Source organism: Poecilia reticulata, chromosome 15 (assembly GCF_904066995.2).
Source record: "Poecilia reticulata chromosome 15, P_reticulata-male-v2, whole genome shotgun sequence".
Classification (NCBI taxonomy): Eukaryota; Metazoa; Chordata; class Actinopteri; order Cyprinodontiformes; family Poeciliidae; genus Poecilia; species Poecilia reticulata.
In genome coordinates, this window is record NC_088844.1 from 13,711,682 (window position 1) to 13,728,894 (window position 17,213).

The window sequence follows — 17,213 nt, forward strand, 5'->3', positions numbered from 1 at the left end:
AGCTAACGCAGTCCTCTCTGCTCCTATTTCGCTCCTCCTTGCAGCTTTCTCAGGTTCTGCTGAGTGCTCTAAACCAGGATCTCATCGAGTTTACAATCAAACCCGGGCTGCAGGTGAATGTGTATGCCACGCGGCTGTCTCCAGGTAAGCGTGTCCCTGTATTCCCTGCCTGACCCACCTGTTCCCGTCTTTCGTCATTTCTTTTTTTCTCCAAAGAGCCACGAGATCAGAGAGGTCTTAGCCAATAGTTATTGTGGCTTCCTCAAGGTCTTTTAAAGTGTGCGTTTGGACCGCCGTTTCACTCATTTCAAGTCCAGTCCATTCACCTGACCATGACAGCATATTGTGCGGACCACATTTGATTAAATGAAACGGACAAGTGGAAGTCAAAAGAGCTGTCAAGCTTTAAACAAAAAGCTATTTTCTGCAGGTGAATTGAATTTGAAAGTCATGTCTTTGAGAAACGGGGAAGAAATCTAGTTGAGATAATGCTTTCGGTAGATTCGCCACTGTGTACCACACTTTTTGAGAGTAGTTATTTTAAAAATAGCTCTGGTAATCACATTGATGGTCGTGAAACAATTATTAATGTGTTTAATGTTTTGTGTTTTTATGGATTCAGTTAAATAATTGAAAAAAAACGTATCTTTACTGAAAAAGGATTTTTTTTTCTAAATAAACCGCAAACTACGAGTAAACTAAACAACCTATTATGCTCTTTCTTTGTTTCTGGATCAACTAGCTAGCTAGCTAAATGGCTGGTAGCTCTCACTCTTCTAGAGTGAGCCTGACGTTTTTTTTTGTCTGTTTTTCACTCTCTCATTCTACTCAGATAAATCTCAATCCAATGAAGTGTGTTAGCAACCAAAAAAGATGACTTGTGCGGTTCTCTCTGATGTCAGAAGCAATCTTTGCTTGCTGCCTTATGTGGTACTGCCTCAGTACCACACTGTGATTCTGCTGACCCGGGTCTGCTCTGGATGATACAGCTGCATAATTGAGTTTGATCATATGATTTTTAATAAAAACATCATCTTTCTCTTTTTAACTGTGTATCTTTTCCACATCAGTCCTCTGATGTTTAAAGTGTTGCATGGATCTTGGTTTTATTAGATCCAAAAACATCAATTTGATTTTGTGTTAAAGGGAAATATCTTGTTGCTTTCTCAAAACATCTCCTGGATTTCTGCTTTTGCTTGCTTCAATCAGCAGGTCACTTTGTTTTGGTTGCATTTGAATATTCCAGTTGTAATGTATTTTAGGACTGTCATTGGTTAACAGTGTTCAGATGACTACTGTGTTGCCAGAATGAATAGGTTTCCACCCAACTGAACATGTTGGGCTGTAAAAAAATATGCTTTGGGCAGGTTGTTAAAATTGTGGCTGCTTTTCACAGCATTTGGTTATTAGAAAGTATTACCTTCTAACAAAATAGTTATAAATATGTGGACAATGCTTTGTTCTTCCCCTCATTTGATTAGTTAATCTATTTTGAAATGTCTAGAATCTGTGACATTATCATTAATAATAATTTGTTTACAGTATCTGGCTATTTTTAACACAAGTTTTGACAGAGATTGAGATTTGGGGTGTTGTTTTTTTGGGGGGTTTTTTTTAGATGGGAGGGTTTTACGTTGGGTTTGTGCTGAAAACTGTCTACCAGTTCTGGCAACCCTACCCTTATATCCAAGAGGCCTAACGCATTAGCAGGAAAATAAATATATTTTCTTTAAAAATGGCAAAAGTCATCTATGTAATGTACAACAAACCACAAATTATTAACTATGCAGTTTGTCCAGCCACTTTTCTTCATCTCACTTTTTCAAATACAAATCCCACCTGAACTCCCCATCGGAGTTAATATAGCTGCAGCTAGCTAGCAGCTCAAGCAGGCAAATGGATCAAAGTGCACTGATGTCTCAACCTAACAACAGCAAACCGAACAAAGTGAAACAAAGCTGCACAAAGTAGTTAATAGTAACTGTAATTTTTTTTTACATTGGTCTACTTTTATTGGAATGGTGTTGTTGAGTTTTGTTCAGCTGAAGCAAACAGTCAAGTCAGCATGAGAAGACTTAGATGAGTAGTTTAAAAGATAGATGGTAAGTGAACTGAATTTATATGGTGCTCTTCCAGTCAAACACTCAAAGTGCTTTACACTAGTGACCGATTGACCTGTTCGCACCATCAAATGTACACACCCACAGCAGGGGCACATCAACATCTAACAAGAATGAAACCTATGGATGGATTAACGGATGATAAAGGGTTTTAACAATGTGCCATTTTAGGACCTAAGAATTGGCTTCAGAGTTCTTATCAATGTTCTATAATTAAAGTTCATATCACTAATCTTCTCACTCGTTCTCTTTTAAAGCTCCTCTTGTGGACGGCAGTGACAGTGGGCACAGTGGCACCGCAGTCATCATGCTGGTGTCAGTGGTGCTGATGGGCTTGGCTATCTTTGTGATATATAAATTTAAAAGGTACAGTATAGCAGGTGCAGCGCATACACTGTGGAGTTCTTTGAATGCAAAATTCATTCCACTGGGTTTCAGAACAATAGGAAAGAAAGCTGATTCTATGATCAAATATTTTGCCTCGTTTCTGTTTGCACAGCATTGTTCAGATTGTCCGTTGACTGTAAAGGCGCTCCTCAACCCCTGAACTCCCTGAAACTTTCCACATGTATTCAGACTCCATATATCTCCGAGTTATGGACATCCATGGCCACAATAATAGCTAGAGGAATAAGACAATTCCCCTCTGTCTCAATCTGCCGAATATTACAGGGAATGACAGCCTAATCGATTCTCCCAGAGTGCTGAATGGGTGTCAGAGTCCTGCAGTTATCAATATTCATCTATCTGACAATGTGAGGGTTGACCTTTCGGAAATGCTAAACACAGCCATTCAAGGTGAGGCATACTCCGCAGAATGGCAGGAAAGGTTGAGGAGATAAGTCCTGAGACAACATATATTATACAGTGTGGGACATACAGTAAATAGTATCCTCTGCTGCAAGAAATCCCATGTCATTCACGGGGGCTCGGTCTGCTTCCTCTAAAATATTGCTCATTATAAAGCGAAAGATTATTTGACTTCAACTTTCTGGATTGTAATTGCTACATTAGGAAATCAACTTTGAATTTCTTGAGCTCCCCCCCGAATGTCACAGCACCAGCTGCAGCACAAGCTCATGAGGGAGACATCTGAAATTAGAAATGCAAGAAGTTAGTTTTAGGCAGAACTGGGGATGCATCAGAGGGGATGAAAAATTGATTGAAAACTGAGGTGAACAATATGAAAGAGAGCGAGCGTTGCCCAGTGGAATGCAAAACGCCCTAGTTTCCAGCTATCAAACAATCCTCCGCCATCTTTAACTGTTAAAAATAGTGTGTGACACATTATGCCCAGTGAAAGCATTAGTGGAAGTAAAACTGATGGCAGAAATCCATTAATGCACCTCTACTTCACTCTAAACCTCTCCCGCTCTACACCGCCTGCAGAAAGATCCCAGGCATGAACACGTACGCCACAGAGAAACCCGACAAAGAACAAGAGGTCATCCCTGCGGTGACCTCCATAGCTGTCCCAAACCCTGAGGGGGATGAGCTGACCTCACTGGACCATGTGGATATACAACTGGACTCAAAAAGCAGAGGTATCAATGCTTCTATGTCCTATTTTTGGAAGTTTTTTTTTTTTTTTTCACTCATGTTGAAGTGGCGCATCCGTCACCATTTCCAGTGAGACTGTAATGTGGGTGTGTTTGGAATTAAAATTGCATGAATGTCTGTTTGTAATGACGAGGGTAAATGGATATTCCTTTGAGGAAATTGTCTTTTTCTCTGCATGCATTCACTTTTTTTTCTCTGTACTTTTCACATGCATCTTTTTTTTTATGCCAGTCTAAACTGATAGCTTGACACATTTAGTGGTGTGATTAATTTTATCTTGCAAACTGATTCATATCTTGATTTTAAATATTCAGATATTTTCTGTTCAAATATTACATTTTCTGACTAATTGGACGGAGGCAGCTTTGAGTTGCTAATTATTATACACCCATTTATAGAACCCAGTTAAAATTTCAAAGTAGTTAATTGACGTAATGTATGTAATTAATTAATCGAATTATACATTTCATTCATAGTGGTTTAAAAAAGGCCTTAAAAACTCTTAAGAGTTCCTGAAATCTTAATTTACAGAATTATTGATTTTTGTTTGTAGCCTTACCTGTCTGATACTTTTACACACTGAGGTTATGTTAAGTCTTTGTCAACAAAGGCTTTTTTTATGAAAGAAGCAAATAAAAAAAAGTTCTACTGAAACAGCTAAAGGTTTGAACTCAACATGACCAGACATTTAAATTGACGTAAAATGTACTTCTAAACCATATTAGGTATGTGTGTCCCATTTTTGTAACCACATTGTTGCACTGTTTTATTTTAGTAACATTTCATCCATGATAAAGTATATTTGTTTCCTAATACTGAAATGTTATATATTAGCTTATGTGGATCCGGTGAAGGACAGTCAGCCAGAAAACTGTCGCATTCACTATGCTAAGGCACTCTTGAATTTGAAACAACACAAGTGTTGTACCTGAGCGAAGAAGAAAATGGACTGGGCTGCTCGACCATCTAAAGTTCTCTTTCATATAAAGTAGAGCAGAAAGAGGAAATTAAATTTTACATTTCATTTGGAAACCAATCTCCCGGACTCTGGGCCAAGATTGGAAAGGCACAGGATCCAAGTTGCTCGAGGTCCATTATTGTATTTCCACAGTCAATGATGATTTAAGGAGCAATGCCATCTGCTGGTGCAGGTCTGCTGTGTTCTATAAAGTCCAAAGCTATACTCCCCTCCTGCTGCCAAGCTTTGTGGAGATGCCGCTTTCATTTTCCAGCACGACTTGGCACATGACCACACTGAAAAAGTACCAATACCTGGTTAATGACCATGCAGTGCTTGATTGGCCAGCAAACCCTTCTGACCTAAACCTAGTAAAAAAAAAAAAAAGATCAAGTATTGTCAAGAGGATGTTGAGAAACATCAGAGCCAACAACGCAGACAACCTGAAGGCCACTATTAAAGCAACCTGGGCTTCCTGAACACCTTATGAGAGCCAGAGGGATGTTATTTACACGACATCCTGAAATATTGTAGTGATTCCTGCTAAAGGCGCCCTGATTAAATCTTTTTATAAATATTCTGTGATGTGCATGGACAGTCAGCAGGCCAACATTTCAGTTTATAAATCATTTTCTCTATGACTGGTCTTATGCCACACTCAAATTTTCCAGCCAACAGAATTTGGGGTTTTATTATAAGTTTTGGGGTTTTAGTTATAAGTGATAATTGACCAAATAAACAGTAAATACAATAAGGTTGCTTGGAATGAACTTTTTGGTCAGACTGGACTAAATAAAGTTTTATTTCTTTATTTTTTTCTAATCTTTGAGCGTCTCTCGCTCACTAGATGTCTCTGAATGAAGTCAAGCTTTATTGGCTGATTCTCAAAACCTTAGCACAACAAGCCAAAATCTGATACACAATATTGCGGTGTCTTTATTTTTTTTATAACCCTTTATAACAGTAGAGGAATGCGGCCACAAGCTGCAGCTCGCTGTCGGCAATGAGGGATTCACTTAATTTAAGTGCTGATGCTTGGCTTTACGCCTCTCCCTCCCCCCCGGATTGTCATGCGAGTTGGCAAGATGCAGCTTTTATTATGTGCTGTATATTTATGCTTTTGCCATCCTTAGTTTGTCACACGGAGGTATTAGTATACACAGGTAAGTGAAGCACAATCAAGCGCCAGCTAAAGTGATGAGCACGTCCAGGTGAATTATTTGATCCAATAAAATAATTAGTGCATCAGGGATGCAGCGGCGTGGTGAAAGCATTTTCATCAAGCGATATCTATGAGGTTCCAGCTGATTTACCCCTTCCCTTCCCGCACCTACAGTAAACAATCGGCCTATCCAAGATGAATGTGTTTGCCTGCAAAAAACACAGTCCTATGCAAATACCGACATAAAATCTCTCCGCTGTCTCTTCCTTTTCTTCTGCCTCGCCAGGCTACCTGCCATCTCACACAGACATCAAGCTCTCTGATGAAGCGCCCCGTGTGTTTTAATGTTGGAAGTCTATGACCGACTCGAAAGCAATACATCTTCTTTGGCAGTTACTTCCAGCAAGCTAGGAAGCTGCGGTCACAATGAATGGTCTCGAGTCTTTTGCTACCCATGCATGGATGGACCAGTTCACACTGTGCTGCCTAAATCCCTCCGAGGAGACTGTACAGATTTATACTTGCCTCTTGAAAAGGAACAGTTTTTGACTGAAATACTTGTATTTTTGCAAGGACGTTGATCTTTTTATGTAAATACTGTACATCCATAATGGAAGAAGCGAAAGTTATTTGTCTCAGCTGGTTATAGCTGCAACTGCTCAAATATGAAAACATCAAACGGCGGTACGACAGCAGAGTGTAAAAAAATATATATATATATTTAGAACATTTGTCATTTTTTTTCCTGATTATTGGACTTGTGTTTGTGAAGTTTACTTTTTTGTTTTTTTTGTTTTTTGCACAGACTTATCAGAGTAAGACAGTGAGGGAACCAGATTCATTAAGCTCTCCGTAATCAGTAAATCTTATCACCAGATTCTCATCCAATGAAAACTCGCAATATCCAGGAGATGATGGAGGGCTCCCAGGCCCGGATCTGTGTATTCCATCAAGCCTGTCTCTCCGCAGCTCACAATGTTATATATGTCATAGCGGAGGAAAAAAAAAAAATCACAACAGAAGATTATAGCAGATAGGTGCGCACAGAAGATGAGATTCTCTGAAATCCCTGTTGTTTAGGAGACACAAATAAGTCATTTTAGAAACAATGAAACATCATGGATCTGAAACAAACTGAACTAAAATATTCAAATGATTTTTTTACCCCCAAAAGAAATGCTTCGCTCAATTCTCACATGGTCACACCTAGTGTAAATTTCCTCTTTGTTGGTTTGTGTGTTTCTTGTACTTTCTGGTTTGTACTGAGAGCAATATGTAAATTTATTGAATCATTCCAAGGGTGGAATAATTACGTGAACTAAGAAGAAGCAGCGAGAAAATAACAACAAAAAAAAGTACCCTGTTTGTGTTTAATTAGTAATAAGATCAAGGTTTATTTGCTTTAAATGATTCCTTGGCACACTTACAAAATATTTTTCTTTGAACTGAGATTACTGTGAAGGTTGGTGGTGTCTTTTCAACATTTGCACTACATCTTTTTTTTTTCTTCTTCTTCTTTTCTTATGTTTATTTTTGTGTCGCTTAAAGCCCTTCTTATTTATTCTGGGCTGATTCTCCACCATCTCCCAAGATTCCAGAAATGCAAAGGGGCCCGAAATGTGTTCTAGGTTTGCCCCCAAGGACTCGGCGGACAAAAGGCTGCAGATTTGTTCGTCTCCTGCGCTGCGAGGGACACTGAGATAGAGAAGACGTATCTCCTGTCAACACGGCTCAGCCCACGCACACGGCTTCGGTCAGCCGCTGTCTCTTTGGGATATGTACCGAGGTCCTTCTTCATCAAACTTTCTTTTTAAGTGTTGTCAGCATCATATGTCAGTAAGACAAATTGACTGGAGGCTTCTCCATACTTCTTCTTAGCAATCCCCTGATTGAGCCAGAAGCATAAATAAACTCAAGCCCAGAAGAACTCTTCGCACAGCTGTTCAAAGATCTTTCTTTTTTTTTTGAAAATTATTAAGTGAAATTAATCATCTTTCAGTCCCGGTTATTAAGCTGTGAATACAATCGTGAACAGATTTGCATGATGTTTTTGTTTCCTTTTGATCTGCTTAAAATATGTCTTACCTTGGAGAAAATGTATTTCAGTATTTTGTTGTTTTTCTTTTTTTTTTTCTTTTTTCCAGAGGCTAGACAACTCATACATTACAAGTGAAGTGATTATTCAGTGGGTTGTTAGTGTTTTTTGTTTGATCTTGCAGAGGTAACCATGGTTGCAGAATAAAGAAGAGACACAACAGCACTGCAGTGTGGCTGGTTGCTGAATTAATCTCCAGAAACACTGTTTATGTTAGTGTTTAAAGTTATAAATGTCCACTGCCGTTAGTCACTGTTTATATATTTTTTTATTTTGTCATATTACAACAACAAATTTCAATGTATGCAATTGGAATTTTATGAAATAGGCCAACACAAAGTAGTCCATAATTTTGAAGAGGAAGAAAAACAAAATTTCTTACAAATAGGAAAGACTGAAAGGCATGGCATGCATTATTAGCCTCTTTTCCTAAAGTAAATCCAGTACAACTTTGTGTTTTTAGAAGTCACCAAATACAGACAGTAGATTCCATCTTTGTGTAAATTACACAGCTATTCAATGTAGATGTTTACAGCATGTTAGAAAACAATATCCTGACTTCTGAACACCTCATGGAGGACCGATCAATCCAAAAACTGATGAAGCATGGCACAACTGCAATCTGACCAAAAACATGACTGTCCACCTAAACTAAAAGACCAGGTGACGAGAGGATTAAGCAGCCAGTCGGGCTTTAACATCCTGCTGCACCGTACTCCATGGCATGAACAACATGACCACAGACTGAACCATAACGGCTAACAAAGATATATTTAAACATTTGCATGCAAGCTGTCTGACTAAACTCCATCTGTGGTGAAATTCTAACCCTGCTTATTTCACAATTTTCACCATGGAACATGGTGGTAGCAGCATCATGCTGTGTGAATGCTTTTTCCTTAGCAGCGAAAATTCAGTCTTGAGTTAATGAGAATATGAATGAGCTAATTAACACATGGAAATCCTGCAAGGAAATCCAGTAGATGTACATAGAGAGAATATCTGGAGCTTCATCTTCCGGTAGGATGGCAGATCTGAACATACAGCCAAAGCCACAATAGAACGATTTGGATCAAAGCATGTTCATATGTTACAATGGCAAAGCCAGACCTAAATCAAACAGGAAACTGTGGCAAGACTTAAAGAATGATGTTCTCACACACTTAGTGTGGTTTGATGAGTTTGCACTGTAACAACACTGCATAGCTACAACTAGTGTTGTAGATATGCAGAGCTGGTCTTAGACATACTCCCAAAATTTTGTAGCTCTCATTAAAGTCTTTCTACAAATCTTAATTAAAGAAAGCTGAATATAAGTGCTGGTGCATTTTTCAGACTTTTATTTGCTAAAAAACAGAAAACTATGTTCGTCGTCTTCCCTCTGCTTTTGAATTCTACACTCAGTTTGTGTTGGTCTAACATATAAAATCCTCATGAAATGCGTCGATGTTTGTGGCTGTAAAATGAGGAAAAGTTCAACAGGTGTGAACCTTTTTGCCAGGATCTCTGCTGCCTCTGTGCATGAAACGCGTGGCTTTGACTCCACACTTTCCTTCTGTTTATATTGGACATTTAGTGCCTATTCTTTCAATAAGTGCTTAGCATGCCTAAAGCTTCGCTGCAGCCATTTTCTTGTTACAAAGGGGCAGAGTGGGAGGACAATGAACAGTGTAGAGTATCCCGGAGTCTAATTGGCTGGTTCCTTCGCTCTCCCACTGTGCAACAAATTAATTATCCCCTCTCCCGGAGATCAACGCGTACCCGGTCAACAAAGAAGATTTTCCTACTCCGGATGGCACCTTGAATGAAAAATGTCCCACAACAATAACCCACAGCAATATTGTGTTAGCCACAGTGTGAAATTGATGAGCATGTTTCCTTTCATTGAGTGCTACATTACAGTGTCTGGCTGCAGCGAATCATCCATTAGTGATTGTCACCGTTCAATTTGATTGTGCACCGCAGAACATCCCAGGGCGGTTAGAGAGAAGCCTTGGTGTTAATTCAGACTGAGAGCACAGGCGAGAATAAGACTCTTGGGGCGTTGATGGCTGTTTGAGTGATGGAGATTGGTGTATGTGTGTGAGAGACGCGGTTGTTGAAGTGGCAAGCAAAATGCAAAGCAGAAGATGGGCCTGTGTGAAGTTTCCATCCTCCGTGCTGGCAGCTCGTGCGACATTTTAATGTGCAGCAGATCTCCCCTGTACCAGAAGAAAGAGGGGACGCAGTAGTCATGCTCGTAGCTCTTCTTTACCAAGTCATCCGTTTCTCATCGTCGTCCACAGCCTTGTAATTGTTCCCATTAAAACAGAAACCATCTGTACCAGGCTAACTGAGCGAAAGAGGTAAAATGGAGCCCAGTCTAAATGTCAGATGGGAATCTTCATGTGGCTGTTATCACACCTCTCCCCATTAAGGCTGACTTCAGAGCCTCTGTGAGATCATTAAGAGCAGTATGTTGAGGCTGATACACTGCCTGTTACAAGGCACCAGTGATCCGGGTAAGACTGGGGGCAAGGTTTGCAAGAACACAGCTTCTTGAACTATTTTTGTCAGGATTATGTCACGACAACACAGACGTAGCCTGAGCTATGTATTTGCACACATACGCCTACTGAACACATATTGCAGGAACATGCGAAATAGAAAATTACTAATAATAAAAAAAACATATAAAAATACATTTATTTTCAACAGTTTTGTAATGTTAATTTGCTCACAGTAAGAAATGTAACTTAAAACATGACAACGTCCTTTTAATTGACAAAAAGATACAATACTAGATATGTCATGCATAACTTTTGAGCAACTGCACAACTGGACCTTTAGACGACATGTTTAATCATTTGTTTAATGTGTCAAAGAAGATTTAAAATCACCATAAACATATATACAGTACACACAAACACACCCCAACATAGTCTTTGTTCACAGCTAATTGGGGCATGCTGTTGTAGATAATAAAGTAAACAAAGTGATCATAGAGCTTGTAGAGCTGAAGCAGATGGAAACACAAGACTGTTTAGTGACTTTACGCTACTGTATCACTCCCCCCTGCCCCCACTATGTACAAGGTATCAACAATCCCAAATTTAATAAGGCCAGACTTCCAACATCTGAGAAACAGTCTTTCAAAGCACCGTTATTATCTCACAGAGCAAAACCACAACTTGTTTCTGTCCTTTGAGCATTCACAATAATCAGATTTGGACATTTGTACACATCTTGATGATATTTACAACAGAAGAACCTCTGTTACTAGAAAGGTAGAAACACATTTATGCTCCAAAATTTCACCTGGTGCAGTAATGGTAGTTTTGAGGCAAGATACAGTTTTACATCCTGGTTCAGTTGTGTGCAGTAGGGGAACATACTAACCAAAAAAGGAAACGGTATTACCAACTCTTGTAAGCTATATTAAAAAGAAAAAGATTTCATTTTGAGTCCAATGTCTTAATAGTCCTTTAGGTAGGTCCAAATGAAGCAAGGTAACTTCCAGAACATTATACACATTTTTTACTTTTTCCATGTAGAAATCCACAGAGCATTCTCTGACCACTTTATTAGGTGGATCTGTTGGACAGGTTGTTAGCAGAAACAGTGGCTCAGCCAATTACATCTAGATGTGGTGGAGACAACTTGCTACTTAATAAAGTGGCCAATGAATGGATCCCAATGTTTTCTAAAACATATTTTTTAATATTTTCATATTTTACTTTAGCGACTGTCGATAACTTTAAAGAAGAATCATTTAGATATAATAAACTCATACCAATATTTTAAAATCTGGACAATATTTTCAAGCCATTTATAAAACGTTTATAGTAACCACTACGGCAGTTTTAGGACCATCTGGACTGATGTCAGCAGATGGACAGCTTCAGAGCAAATAATTGATACGATTGAGATACTGCAAACTATGTACCCTATCCACAGAAGTAAAAAACATGACTTTGAACAATTGCAGCTATCAGCATGACATAAATGAAAAAAAAAATGTATATATATATGTATATATTCTAACAAAGCAAACTAAGCACAATCAAAACACAACACACAGTACTTACTCATGTATTAGACATTAGTACAATTTGGAAATTCCCTTGTCACAATTCTCTCCATATTTCTCCCAAATCCTCCTGTGAACATAAAAGGAAAGTGGAAAGTTTAGAACCAATATATATCTACATGATCCTCAGATATAATTTAATCGTTAATAATGACTTCATTTTAATATAAAGTAAACATGTTTCTGACAATTTAATATTAATATTGTATGATTTTCATAATATCTCATGCCTAATTACAACTTATAGTAAGAAAAACATTTTTGCAGCACTGTTGTCGTTTGTTTTAAAATGAGTTTTCTCCATAAAATGTCTCGGGTCTCTCTTATAGAGGAGGCGAGAAATTCAGTCATCTGGATGGGTCTCAGAGTAGAGCTGCTGCTCCTCCACACTGAGAGGAACCAGGTGAGGTGGCATCTGGTCAGGGTGGCCCCTGGACATCTCCCTGGTGAGGCGTTTTGGGGACGTCCCACCAGGAGGAGACCCACAAAAATACCCAGAACACACTGGAGGAACTAGGTTATCTGGCTGGCCTTTGAATGCCTCTGGATTTCCTGACCTCAGATAAGTGGAAAATGATGGATGGACGGATGAACGGATAAACGGATGGACAGATGAATGGCTCTCTAAAGGAATATGGCCGGTGTCTGACTTGGAACACAAAAGAAGCTCATTTTATTGAAAGCTTGCCTAATTAATATGTAGACGCTAAAAGAGGCAGAGGGGTTGGGCATCCATACTTTCTTGAAGGACCCAGTGGTGCAACGGCAGTGGGTGAGATTTGCTAAATAGAAAAGTGGCGTCCCCCTCCTCAGCCACCAACAAACAGTGTTATCTGTTGAAAACACTTTCTGCCCTAAGAGTATGAAACAAGTCTTATGCAGAGTCCTGGCTTATAGCGGAAGAGCAGCAAAGACTGTGAGATGAAGCATGCCCCACAGTACGCTGCCACAACAGAAGTCTCTTTCTCAAGAGAGAGAGAAAGAGACAGAGAGAGAGGGATCAACAGCTGGGCCATTCAGATGGATGTGTGGAGTTTGTCAGGTAAGCAAATGTGTGTTTTAACATGGCTCAGAGATTAAACCAGATGTTTACATGTACTGCATGAAAAACTCTGCCTAACACTGCATCAACAAACACATTTTCTGTTACAAGTCAATTAAAGGGGGAGCATTATGCATTTTCCAGGCACATAGGGCCATTTTATAGCACAATCAAGTAACTAAGTTACCTTCAATTGTTATAAAAATGCTGCATATATCATATATATGCAACATGTATATGAGCACACATTGCTTCACATTGCATTGTGAAGCAATGTGTGCCTTTTAATTTAGAACATATGAGCATTTTGTAGGTTTTCAAATGTCTTACAGAAGAATAAATTATGGGGGCCATTGCACAAATGGCCTCTCTAACAGCATAAATAAGAAAATACAATTTAAATGTAAAAATTAAATGTCTTATAACAACAATAACTACATGTAGTCTAACAAATTATGAATAGCTTTGTGTCCATGAGGGAGAAGACCACAAAAGGAATCCTTCACTTTTGCTATTACTCTTATAAGCAGCACAACAAAAGCTGTATATCATTTGTTTATGGCCACACAGTCAATGTTATACTGCCCACGTAAGTGAGTTCAAATCTAATGAGACATGTAAATTTTACTCATGATGTCATTTATAGAGTCGGTGCAATAATTTCTCTGATGCTTTTTTTATGCTTCATCTTAGTCATTTCAAATCATTTCTGACCAATTTATGTAATTATAAATGTATTAGGCTGTTGTTGATTACACAAGTTAATTGCTGCTGAAGCGGCAGTAACTCATTTTTGTTGCAGCTTGCAGTTACAGAGCTATGCCATAATTCATTTAGAGTTATGTTCCCACAAGCATGATGAATGTAAGCCTAATGTTTACTCTGCTTTGGCCTTGGTTTCAGTCTCTAACAGCTTCTGGGTTGGAAATGCTCTTTAGCTACTACATTGTTTAACTTTTTTTTTTTACCTATGAGTTTTTAACTTTTTAACAAGAGCACTAAGAAGAACTCAAATATAATATATGAACTGAAGTCAAGTCTTGAAGAATATATTTTAGAAAACTTATAAAAACAGTAAATTTGAACAGGAACTAATCCTGATTTGAAAAATTGTTTACTTCCTTCTTTATACTCAGAGAAGACATTTAACACTTTCAAAATAAAAGAAGTAAATCCAGGTTTAGTATGTATGTTGGCCTAAATAACTGTAGTTTGCTCCTAAACAAGTTTAGTTCTTCCATGAGTTTGGTTTTGCCTCCTCTCCATCAGGTGTGTTCTAAACATTTTTTGAGAGGACATTGACATTTTTTACCTCTCTTTCCGCTGGCAAACACACACCACCAAACGAGAAATGATTAATACATTCCAAACTCCTTGCAAAGCACTAAAATATCCAATTTAATTTAATACATACTAACTTAATCATCATTATAGCTATGATGTGCATCAATATTGTTGCCCACCTTGATATGCAAATAGGCAAAACAAAAACTTATTGAATTTTTTTTTTCTTTTTCTTTTTGCCTCATCGTTGAACTTTTTTGGTCCTTGTTACCCTCCAGGCCATGCCCCCCTTGGCAGAAAGCCTTTTCACGTAGATCAAAATCCACCACAAGGTAGAGAAAATGTATTGGGCTTTTTTTTTTAAGGACCAAGTCTAGTACCAAGGTTTATGAGGTGTCATTTTGCCTCAGCACAAATCAAATAATTCCTATTCACATTTGAGAAAAAAAAAAAAAAAAAAACTTAAAATGTGCTGTTTTTTGTTCAAACTGCACTGACAACCATCAAGACATTCCAATTATAGCTTGAAAAGTAATTTGGCCAACAATAGACCACCTTTAGAGAACACTATGTGACACTGAAATTCTGAAATAGTTTAGCAATTTGAAGACAATAATTAAAGAACCACCCACTGATGTGACGTTACTACCCTGAAGCAACAGAGTATTTGGTCATCTTTCCACTTGAAAATATATAACATATAAATTATATAAGCTGTGTTCTTAAAGACCACACTGGGGTTGGTCATTTAAAATGATGAAATTGCTATCTGAGGTTGCTTACTCCATTTATTATAGATATGAGTGTGATTAAGATGTATCATGCAGCTTCCAGCTGCCAACAAACCATCAGATGATTTCACTCTGGTGGAGATTTTAAGGGTAGTGGTGAGAATATATTATATTTTTCGATCTCTTTATTTATTTTAAATTGGTTGTAACTACCGTATTTTCCACACTATAAGGCGCACCTAAAAACCTTCAATTTCCTCAAAGGCCGACAGTGCACCTTATAATACGGTGCACCTTATATATGGACCAATATTGAGCCACAACAGGTCTAGCAACTACGGTAAGCAGCCACCGACTTCATTTTGCCCGTAGAAGAAGAAGCGCGCAGTGCATGCTGGGATAGTTGTCAGAATTCTGGTTTGTTAATAAAGTTTGACTGACCTATCTACCTACCGACCTGATAATCAGGTCGTCTGCAGGTCATTTAGCACCACGTTCTCCACGAACATGCTGTAAGCGAACGGAGAAGGGTCACCATCGTCCGGCCACGCCCCGGCCCAGCCGCGGAAGGCTCTCCTCACAGATCGAGGAGGGGGTGGGGAGGGGAAGAGAGACAGAGACTGCGGTGGCAGCGTGTCGGTTGGTCTGTGTTACCCAGAAAGCAGTTGGGCACAATATCGCAACACCAATACCGTGAGTGAAACAATGACTGGGGAAGCCTACTATATAAAGGACTCGGGGACCACTTCTCTATTATTACACATCCACATTTGTACGGGACGGATGGCAACCTTAACTGTAGTGTCTTTTCTATGCACCTTATATATGGAAAAAGTTTCAAAATATAGTGCTTATAGTGCTGAAAATACGGTACTCCAATTTCTCTTTTATCCTGTCTTTTACATAATTAAGCTGATTAAGAGTTTTGAAACTGAGATGACAAACACAAATGTGATTTTGGCAAATACATCTACAGTTAACGTCTGAAGTATTTAAAAGCAGAATATTTTACTACTTGAATATCTACATATAAAGTATCTGGAGACATTTTAATGCCATGTGTGAATGAGCATGATCTACTTTTATCAGGACGCGTGTTAATACCCGGCCTTAAAAATGCTGTTAACACACTGAATCCCAAATTGTTTTCTTGCAAAAATGTGATATTCAAATAAATCTAACTTGATTTAACATAAATATGAAACCACTTATTTTTTTCCCCTCCGGAGACTTCAAAATGTCAAACTTCGTAATTTATGCACAAGACCACAAAATGCTTTACATCAACTATTGCATGCCAAAAATATATTACTATATGTTTATATAATACAGTATGATTTGTGGAAACAAATTCAGAATAAAGACAACCAAATCCAAACTGATGAAAACAAATGACACCTCTAAACAGAGGGGCCCAAATGAATTTGATCTGCCAATTCCAAAACCTGAAGGTCCAATGCACTACTGCTCTTTGGCAAATAAACACTTCAGTTAGTGACCCTAAAATGAGTTAATTTGTCTTAGATCAGCAAGGACTTGAAAAGGTGGAAACAGCTGAGAAATGAAGAACAGCCAAAAGTGCTGAGTGATCACAAAAAAAGGGCCCTGCAGCCCACATGTCTGTGTCAGAAGCACTGCAATGCTACTTTTGTCAAGCAGTCCACACTCAGTGTGCAGGGACTGAGTAGTTTCCATCTCGAAGGCTTCACAGAAGATGTCACGCGAAGCAATCAAAAAGTTAACTTGTCACAGTGATATCTGGGTTTCTTTGCAGATGCTGTGGCTGTGCTCTTGGGGGGCAATTTGCAAAAATATGACACACCGCGGTGATAAAGATGTTCCAGCTCCTCGGACGTGTGCTGCACTTCAATACGGGGCGCGCTGGAATCACTCTAACAGGAGCCATTTAAGTGAGACTGATACAATGGAGCTGCTTCAGGCTTCACCAAATGCTGTTAACATGCATTCAAATGCAAAGCGGTGTATTTTGGAGGCAATAAAATGCTAATCAGTATCAGTCTCTTACAGTGACAGTCATTCCTTAAATCCTGTTTTAATGGATTAATGGATCACAGTAGTTCACAGATATTATTAGTCTGCATTTAATTTTGCCTGAACAGAAACGACGACGTAACAAGCGTCACACCCTAGATTCTAAACTGTAGCCTTTGAAACTCATTTAGGATAGATCG

The 17,213-nt window shown here is 38.6% G+C and overlaps 2 protein-coding genes across 4 annotated transcripts in view; one reads left to right on the forward strand and one right to left on the reverse strand.

Moving 5' to 3' along the window:
* The window catches only part of LOC103476778 (VPS10 domain-containing receptor SorCS1-like), a 61,745-nt gene extending 53,685 nt beyond the window's left edge, over positions 1 to 8,060 (forward strand). For both annotated transcript variants that reach the window (XM_008429350.3, XM_008429351.3), the window contains exons 24-27: positions 45 to 144; positions 2,378 to 2,486; positions 3,510 to 3,664; positions 6,087 to 8,060. In XM_008429350.3, the coding sequence (XP_008427572.1) occupies positions 45 to 144; positions 2,378 to 2,486; positions 3,510 to 3,664; positions 6,087 to 6,145 (423 nt within the window). In that variant the 3' untranslated portion in view covers positions 6,146 to 8,060. The remainder of the gene's footprint in view (positions 1 to 44; positions 145 to 2,377; positions 2,487 to 3,509; positions 3,665 to 6,086) is intronic.
* Positions 8,061 to 10,562: 2,502 nt separating this feature from the next.
* Positions 10,563 to 17,213, reverse strand: part of LOC103476779 (VPS10 domain-containing receptor SorCS3-like) — a 63,390-nt gene continuing 56,739 nt past the window's right edge. For both annotated transcript variants that reach the window (XM_008429355.3, XM_008429353.3), the window contains exon 27: positions 10,563 to 12,034. In XM_008429355.3, coding sequence (XP_008427577.1) covers positions 11,970 to 12,034 — 65 coding nt within the window. In that variant the 3' untranslated portion in view covers positions 10,563 to 11,969. The remainder of the gene's footprint in view (positions 12,035 to 17,213) is intronic.